General features: G+C 41.0%; 1 protein-coding gene across 1 annotated transcript in view; it reads left to right on the plus strand.

The window, feature by feature from the left end:
- Positions 1-33: 33 nt before the first annotated feature.
- Positions 34-9,584, plus strand: part of LOC140952165 (uncharacterized) — a 15,107-nt gene continuing 5,556 nt past the window's right edge. The window contains exons 1-4 of the mRNA XM_073401588.1: positions 34-534; positions 1,063-1,319; positions 7,552-7,915; positions 9,463-9,526. Of these exons, the coding sequence (XP_073257689.1) occupies positions 1,256-1,319; positions 7,552-7,915; positions 9,463-9,526 (492 nt within the window). The 5' untranslated portion in view covers positions 34-534; positions 1,063-1,255. The remainder of the gene's footprint in view (positions 535-1,062; positions 1,320-7,551; positions 7,916-9,462; positions 9,527-9,584) is intronic.

Here is a 9,584-nt window from a genome sequence, read left to right on the forward strand (position 1 = left end):
TAAGTCACGGAAGTCGAGATTAAAGTATTTTTTAACTGCAATTTGTACTCTGTGACCTCCACGATATCTCACGTGAGGTTGTCTGTGCAGATTATCTACCTACAATTTAAAAACGGATAACATCATTTTGGGTGCCTCTTTCTGGCCTGTAAACAGGCTCTCTAGTGGGGTTAAGGGCGAAGAGAGGACGGAAACAAACCCCACAATCTCCCGGACGGGGCTGGCGTCGTTGGACAAGTTTGATGATATGCTAGTGATCGCGACCGATATTGCTAGTCTGTACACACCAACGCGTGTTTCTCGGTGCTAGAGCAGATAACCATCTTACGCAACTTTTAGAAGGTGAACTCGGAAGTTAAAGGTGCAAAGTCCTCCCATTCGGCTTGACATACACAGACCGGCGAAGTTTTAACGTACCGTGGGGATCAACACTTCTAGCTACCGGTACTTATCGGATAAGACCTTGACCGACTCTCAATAGCCATTAGGATCGCTCGCAAGTTAGCAGCAAGCCGAAAGACCCCCTTACTGCCGGTAAGTCAAGAGGTGATGTGTGTAAAACTCTTGTTTAATGCGTGTTGCTATTCCTTTAATATCACTCCAGCATCATCAGAATCTATTTGGGCAAAACTGAGTTCACTGTCGTTATCCCGGGGTCGTTATGAAGTTTTTGAAGTTCCCGTGCTACTGTGAATCTCTCGCTTGACTGCCGCTAGACCGCCTAAGTTTTGAATGAAACTTTGCGCACGTTTTTCACTTAAATCAATTTAAAAACACTCTCTGAATCCGACAGTAATCAATCATTGTAACAGAAGGTACGTTTCCACGGTATTGTTTTGATTGTAAACACCCCCTAAATGTTTGAATTTTTTGTCTTTCGTAAATAATTAATCTTCTTATAATAAAACAAGCCGAGTTTGCAGATAATTAGCATCGCAAAATGCAAGGTGTAAAATTACGTGATGGCACGTATAGAACCGCCACTATGCAATATTCCATTCCAAGGCCAGAGGTTTTACTAGACACCGAGATTTGAAACTGTGGAAAATCTTTATTCTTCAGGAATTGAACGTTTTCTCAGCCTTTCGTCAGCTCTGTAGAAAGTGTTCGTGTGTCAGCTCTGCCAAGAGGCTTCGTTCAACAGCTGTCAACTGAGCGACATATTGTTCATTAACTACGTCGTAGCTTCAGCTGTAAGCTGAACATTAGAGATTCCCATCGTAAAAGTGGACTCGAGATCTCATTTTTCCGCATAATGGCTGGTTTAATGCTAATTTTGGGGGCATTTGCAGTCTTCGCAAATATTGCTTTCGTTAAAGGTAAGCAACAATATAAGCAAATATGCAAATAACAGCACGAAATAAGGTCGCTTCACAATTCACAGACCCTCTATTTTCTCCGTCGAACGCGCGTGATAAAAATTAAAAACCGCGGGGGATTTATAGACCGCCAGTGCAAGGGGGTAGGGGTGGAGAAGAGGAAAATTTCGAAAAGAACGAAAAGAAAAATACAACGTCTGTGTACAGGCTACAAGTTTACAGCCCTAGTAGCTTTAGATAATATAAATTCACCAAACAAAATTTTTGGCAACAGAAAATCCATCAAGTGAACCGCTTTGACGTGTTTTATAAAGAACATAGCGCTTTTACCATCTTTCTTATTTAATCTATAACTACGAATTTCACCACTTCTGCCTTTTAAATAGCAATGTCTCTACATTCCAAAGATTTTTCCTTTGACGTATCTTTAATTCAAAAAGATTTAACAACAACACACCATATTTCTGGCTATGAAATGTTTAAGCTTTGAGCATTTCCATGTACCAAAAGAGGGTTGATTGATTCTCTAAATTTGAAGTAATAATCACTTTGAAAATTAAAAGAAAATGTCCACCCTTCCCTTAAGGGCCATGAAGGGTATTTGTATGAGTGCACCCCTCCCCCCCCCCAACTCCTATCTCCTTGTCTCCTAAGCAGCCATTCTTTGTGTTGTCATGCTTCTCACCATTAGGAGGAAGGAACATTGTATGATGACCCATAGAATGGCTGTCAGGGAGATTACCCCCCGCTATCTAGAAATTCCAGGTTACCTTCAGCATCATGACCCTCTGACCCATCGGAATTTCCAGTTCCATGGGTGGATATGGATATCTTTTGTAACCACTCATGGGCAGCATCAGTTTAAGACCCCCTGCCCATAAGAATTTCCATTCCATAGGGTGGTTATGGATTTCTTCTGTTAAACCACTCCTTTTCAGAGTCAGTTTAAGACCCCCTCCTCCTCAGCGTTTTCAATGACATTCCATGGGTTGGGTATGGATATTTTCAGTAACCTCTCATGGTCAGCGTCAGTTTACACCCCCCCCCCCCCCTCCCCACTCTAAATTTCTGGAAATACTTGTAACCAAAAGATGAAGCAACCATACAAAATGTAGCCTTCCTTAAAAGCAGGAGATAACTGGTTTTTATGTGACGTCAACAAGCATTAGAGCAGCTAAAAAATTATATTTGTACATTTTTGTGATAGAGTCAATACTTAAACTTCTAAGATTTTGCGTGACATGGCATTTGCATGGACATGGCTGCAGAGAGGGGTGTCCTGTGGGTTAAACAGTGACTTATTTTAGTGGATTTTTCTATTTGGATGGTCTTTGAGTTAGAAAAATTGCTAATTTCATGATTATGGGTTCCTCAAGAGATGAATTCACCCTCAGAAACTCAGTTACAATTTCTGTTGGTTTCCAGCCTCTTTGTTGGTGCCCAGTCAGATGGACACCATCATGGCGTTTTCATACAAAGCTCGTAAGTTATTTCTCCAAATATCTCTCGCATATGAAAAATTGCACTGACCTGAATCTTGGCATATACATCTCTCCCTTCATTCCCAGATTCTGATGATTATCTATTGGATGGTTTAATTTTTATCTTTGACAGAGTGACAGAGAAAATCAGCAATAAACATTGAAGTTAATCCTGTGAAAATAAAGTCAAACTCATGGGAAAAATTTAACAACAAAAATGTTAGCCTGTGTTGCAGCCAGCCCACGTATCACATTAGAGTGTCTGCGACGCAGGCTTCAAAAATATAGACCACAAGAAAATGATTAGGACAAGATAAAATTATCAGTTGTCATTGTCTTATGCACACCAACTGATTAAAAGTCTTTTTCTGTGGGTGCAAGTGTTACTTGTAACTCCTAAAAACCTTTTTTTTTTTTTCAGTACAAATAATTCTAATATTGCCATTGACATTGACTATGCCTGGATAACTTTCAGAGTTACACATTAAAGATAGACAATAAAAATAATCTTATAGTTTTGCAACCACTGGTCTATCCAAAATGAAAAATGCATGGATTTCCAATTTTAAGCTTCTTTTGACGAAACACAATGTTTGCTTTGTACCTGGGTTGGGGCATTTGTCTCCTTCTTTAAGCCCCATGGTGTGTTTTTGGCATGAGCTTATGCTTTGGGGTGGTGATGGAGGGTTATGGGACTCTTAGAATTGTCTGAGCCATTATGCACATGTCATTGGCATGCCCTAGGGTAAGGGGTACTAAGGGCTAACCAGGGGGGATTGTAAAATGGGATGAGCAAAGTTGAGAATTTCCCACAGGGGTGGGGGAATTTGGCAGGCCAAAGTCCCCTGGGTCACTGAGTGCATATCTGCATGAAACCCCTTGATATATGCCGCATTATACCTCAGATTCAGTTGATTGAGGGGACTTATTTATGATACCAAAGTGGAAGTTTAATATGACGAACCTCTATAAAACGAACTCGTTGACGGCAGGAAGAAGAGGGCGGCACAACGCTTGTGCGTGACAAACGTGACAGGGCTATTACTTGCATGTCATGTCCTGATCATGTTCTATTCTTTGCAAAAAAATCTGTTTAAAGGAAAGTGAAGTTTGGCATAAGGTTATTTCAAACAAAATTATTGTTGCACTTTTTACACCAGGTTTGCCATCTTCTTTCCTCTACCATCCTGTTGCGTATTAAATAGTTCACAAAATTCCTTAGCACCAGTGATAGTAGAATATGCGAATAAGAACCACAATATCATAAGACATCGTTAAAGCAAACATAGTTTGCCAGTCTCTTGGCCCTTTTGTTATATTTGTGGTTCTACTGTAGCCTTCATAAGTGGAGGGACTTGTCACATACATATGTTAAAAAAGACTACAAAAGCAGCCATGGCCGTGTGTAAAGCCACAAAAGAAATAAGTGAAAATCCCTTGCTGCTTATTTGTAAAGTACTCCCAGGGGCGGAGGGAGGATTTTGTGATAGAGGGAACTTAGAGATATAGTATACAGTGGTAATATGGGCAGAATAGCAACCATTAGGACAGTGACCAGCGCACTTTTCTAGGGAGTTTCGGGCGCATGCTCCTCTGGGAAAATCTTTGAGATGAATTTCTCTGAGATGCAATCTAGTGCATTCTGGATGCTTAAATTCAGCAAATGCCTGGATTTCATATTGAACATGTAATGTTGAAATATTTAATAAACCTCAGATATGGTTGTGGTCCTGAAGAAGTAATTAACACTTTATGATGACAGCAGGAACTGAAGCTTTTGCAGTGAGAGCACAACTTCCTAGCAAAGGCAGCTTAATTGTCTCCCTGAAAAATTGTCAAATCCAGTTTGTCTGAGATGGATATTTACTGCATGCATTCTGGGAGCTTTGGTCATAATTTTGAGACTAAAAATGTAGGCTTCAAACACAGATTTTCTTTTCTTATTAACAGGACAGAAAAATCCAATACATCCCCTTGCATTTCCAACATATTTCCTTGGCTGGCACAGGGTCCTACCCCTGGGGTAAGCCCGGCCCATGATATGTGCATTTAATCCATTGGCAGAACCTAGTTAGCCATAGCTTGTGCACAGCTCGTTGGATTGTATGCCTGGGGTTCTTTCTGGGATTTAAATTTCACTTGCTCCTAATCTTGTAGCAGGTCTGCCATCGAAATAAAAGTACTATACTGACTGCACTTGCCCGCATTTGTAATCCCACCAGCTGCATGGGGTACAACTGTTGAACCTAATGTATCGGGCAAATCGAAGCTTCAACTCCCTCCCCCCACCCCCCTCTTCGGGCAACACCCCAGGCATTTGACTTTTTTGAAATTATTGTTCAAATTCCCCCCTACCTGGCCCAAAATGCTGTTCAAATGCCCCTCACTAGGGTCCATTCAGGTGATCAAATGCCCCAACCCCGGGGACATTTCACAGGCACAAAAATGACAGAAGGACGGCGGAAACGCCTTCAGTTGTCGAACAAAATCTTTATAAATACCGGTATAACAAAAACTGAGAAACACTGTTAGTGTATTTACTATGAACAAAAGTCTCGTGCAAAGCTGCGGAAATCGCTGCTACAAGGTCACTGAATGCTCAGCTTTTCTTTCTTGTCATGCAACATACAAAGTGTCCTATAAAAAAAGATCCCACCTATTGAGATTACTACATCATGACCATTTCACTGACATGCATCATCGCTCACCTTACTAATTAACATACTTGCAGTAGGTCAAAGTAGTTGACCTGAGCTTTTTATTTTATTTTATTTTATGTTGTTGTATTGAATCGCCGGTATAGGTATTGTATTTTATTGTAAACACAACAATAAAATACATTCATATATTCAAAGCCTGAATCCAATATTAAAAATTTTAAAATTTAAATACTTCAAATACAGCACAAAGCTTGTTTAAGCCCTTTCCTCGTAACCAACTGGCCACAAAGGCACAATCTTTTCCACAAAAATCCTCTAAAACCGCGTCCCCTATGATAGCTTGCCACGCCAAAGTTTTTACATGAAATCGAGGGTGCAGTTCAAATTTTTTCCCCACCCCTTAAGCATGGGGATCAAATTCCCCACCCCCTGGAAGACTCTGATAATCAAATTCCCTCCTGCCCGGGACGGCAAAGGTGTCAAATGCCCGGGTATGCCCGGGGGGGTGGCATGTTGAAGCTTCGATTTGACCGATACATAAGGTAAGATTTCCGTAAAACCTATACATTTATCACATTTATTATGCATACATGTTTCGACTTCATTCATATTAACTATTTGGGTGAAATAGCATGAAATTGCTGCATGCATAATAGATGCATGCATGGGCTTGTACAGAAATCATTGGAATCTAGCCTATATTGCAACAGTCTACTGCTTGGTGCAAAATGTTTTCTCGGGGAAAGAGTTACTAAATGAAATATGACCAACCAAATATCACGATGTTCACAAACGGTTTTTTTTTACCGTTATATTTTGCTCTCAATTTTGACCCAGTCAAATTTTAAAAAATCTTTATCGGAGACGGAGATCAGCAATTTAGGCAAAATAGCTTGATTTCACTTCGGTGAGCAATACTTACTAAACTATAGTACAAAATTGAATTTAAGTGATAAAGTAGGAAAAAAGTCTAAAAAAGCAATAACTATAAAATAAGAAAAACGTACCTTCTCCGCAGCAATGCTAAGGTCAACAAATTTTTCGCACCGTGAGCATGGATTTATCCATGCTTTGAGTGGAAGAGCTGGTCCTGGAAGCGAGCATTTATGCCCAGTTTCCCGCGGTGATTTTCGCCGGACCATTAGCGAAAAATCATTGCGATCAGACAGCCAACGCTCACATTGATGAAGGAGGCGAGGGGGGTGTCGTGGTAAACGAAAATGAAAGTCGTTTTCTGTTGTAAACTTGGCATATCATTAGAGCTGTGGAAATATTTTAATGTCTAATTAAAATAATTGTATTTGGCAAATCTCGTATGGGCCGGAGAATGTTATCGTTATATCCCTTATTTTGCGCAAACGCAGTTCGTTAGATGTTAACCAAGTGCTTGGTCTGACATGCTTCTGATGCTTGTTGCGTTTCTAGTGTTCACTAAAAATTGAAATTCGCCTTCTGAATCCCCAGTACATTACTGTAGTTATTTATCTCTACCCTTGGGTTACTAATCAGAAAATTCTTCGATAAACGTAAATTATCAAGCTGTTAAGCGACATTAGTCAAACCTGTATAAATAAGCGGTCACCCTTTAGGGTTGTGCTCACTAAGCCAGGCCTTATACAGTTTGACCGTTCAGTACAGGTTTGACAAACCCGCCTAAGTACTAAGAGCTATTCAAGAAAAACTTGGACCTTGACCGTGGGAGCCGGCTCCTGCTTCAAACTGTTTCTACCTCTTCTTGTGACAAAAAAAAGTAAGTAAAAGACCACTAAACGCCATACACAGTTTATCTATTGCATTAGTATGGTGCAAAAAATCAAAGTGACCATTTAGTAGAGGTGAAGACAAGAAAAAAAACTCGTTCGTACCTCGGAAAAGTGACTGCGGCTTCTTAACAGAGGTCAGTTTTACAGCAATTAAGGGAAACTTAGAACTATTTCCTGGACTTTGTCAAGTGTCCGTGGAGGATGATCGCTTGATAGAGGTCCGCTTCGATGAACAAAGATTCTACTGTGGTATGCTTGTAAATTGAGTGTTCAACATGTTCAAATACAAGAGGACACATTGACTTTTATGTTTGTTTGTTTTCTATAGGATTCTTAAGAGATGTCCAGGGATGCTTACCTAGGAAAGTTTTGATAACATTAGGTGATCCTGACTATCAACAGTTTCCATATTTTATTGAAGCGTACAGATGTAATGGTGTTTGTTCTACGTCGTTTACACCAAGAGAACAGCAATGTATCGCGGTGACGTGGGAGAATATCACGGGGAATGTTTACGACCAGACCACTCAGTCTATAAAGCCGATTACTGTTCAGAATCACACGAGTTGTAACTGTCAGTGCGTTGCAAAGGCGGAAGATTGTTCCGAGAATGAGCAATTTGACAAAGGCAATTGCCATTGTGCTTGCAAGTACACCGATGAACCACCCAGTCCGTGTCCTGAGAGATTTAGGTTCGTTTGGTTATTTCTTACAGTTTGGTTTTACGCTTACAAAGAGTTCTCGTAAGGTCTTAGCCCCCGTATAGCTTTTAAGACACTCCCATTTTTGTCTTGGATCTGTTGCTATGCGGGAGAATTAGAAACTGTCAAGCTCTTTTGTACAATAAGAGAGACTGACTGCAATGCAACAAACTTCGCCTAAGGCAATGCTGTTGAACCCCTCTGAAGCAGGATGGGATCATGGGCTCGATATCATGGGGTTTCTCAGGCAGAGTTCACATTTGTTGCCCGGCATAGACTGCGAGCAGTCTCTCTTTTGCTCGAAATTCTGCCAGTGCCCACGCTATAATTCTAGCCTGCGAAAACATCCGTTTCTCGTCGCTCTTCGCCGCTGGGGACGTTTCACGCGGAGGAACGTCTGCGACTCAGCGGCAGAAATTCCACACTGATGATGCGAAGTTTACATAAATCCCTGAGTCATGGGGTTCCAATTATAAATTTGTCAAATTTTACGTGTCTTCTGGTCGGTTTTGTAAAGTTTTGTGTTCATCTGCCAACAAGCCTCAGCAAAACTCAAATGCTTCTTCGAGAGAAGACTATATTTCACAAATATTGACTGATTTGTTAGAGATTCTTCGCGTATACATTTGACCTTTGTGGCCTTTTGTCTTTTGTCTGTCATTCGTAAACAGTAGCTAAAACAATGTAACTACTCCATCGACCAATCAGTGCTTCTGACCGGATTCCGGACAGATTTTACGTCATCAGTATGGAATTTCTGTCGCTGAGTCGCAGACGTTCCTCCGCCCGAAACGTCCCCAGCGGCGAAGAGCGAGGAGAAAAGGATGTTTTCGCAGGCTACTATAAATTCGGGCACGATGCCGGTGCCCGAGTACAAGGTCTCGACTTTGCACTCGTGCAATAAAGTGGACACCGGAACTAACAAAACCAATTTGGTAGTTTTGGGGGAGTCACTACTTTGTCCGGTACTCGCCGCCAAGCTCATGATTCAATGTGGCGTCTGACAGAGCGAACAAGAATAATTACGTTCACAGTCACATACTGCCATGGGTACTCAAGGTGTGAATACAACACTATTTTGTGCCGGTACCCAGGCACTAATTCCTGGGCACCAATAAAGTGTGGACAGCCCCTTTAATAAGTGAAACTCCAAACAACGAATTGAAAGAAAGCGATATGTATTATGGGGCTAAGTTGATAGAGAGAGGTTTACGTCAAAAGGCAAACGCCAATTCGTACCACGTGACCATGTGTTTCATTCACTTGTCTTTTACTGTTTTACCTTTTTAAATATCTGTACAAAATGGTAGTCCTTACCTGGCCATTTCCTAATTTTGAGAGATTACCAGCTTGAATCTTGCCGTTTGCCTTATTAGGGTATTAAGTCCAAAACTGTAAAATGGTCTATTGAGAGAGGAAAAAAAATCCGAATTCAAAATCGCCCGGTTGATCCTAGTAGGATGAATCTCGTGACAGTCACGAGACTCATTCAAGGAATGTCAGATTCATTGTGATTTGTCCTGTTTCTCTTGTTTAAGGTGGAATAAAGGCCGGTGCAAGTGCGTATGTTCAGGACCAGTAGAGTTTTGTAACAGTAAACAGGTATATACTATATTGCCGGTTGGCACGTGACATCACGGCCATTGGTGGTGAAGAACAA

The sequence above is a fragment of the Porites lutea genome, chromosome 11 (genome assembly GCF_958299795.1).
Source record: "Porites lutea chromosome 11, jaPorLute2.1, whole genome shotgun sequence".
Lineage (NCBI taxonomy): Eukaryota > Metazoa > Cnidaria > Anthozoa > Scleractinia > Poritidae > Porites > Porites lutea.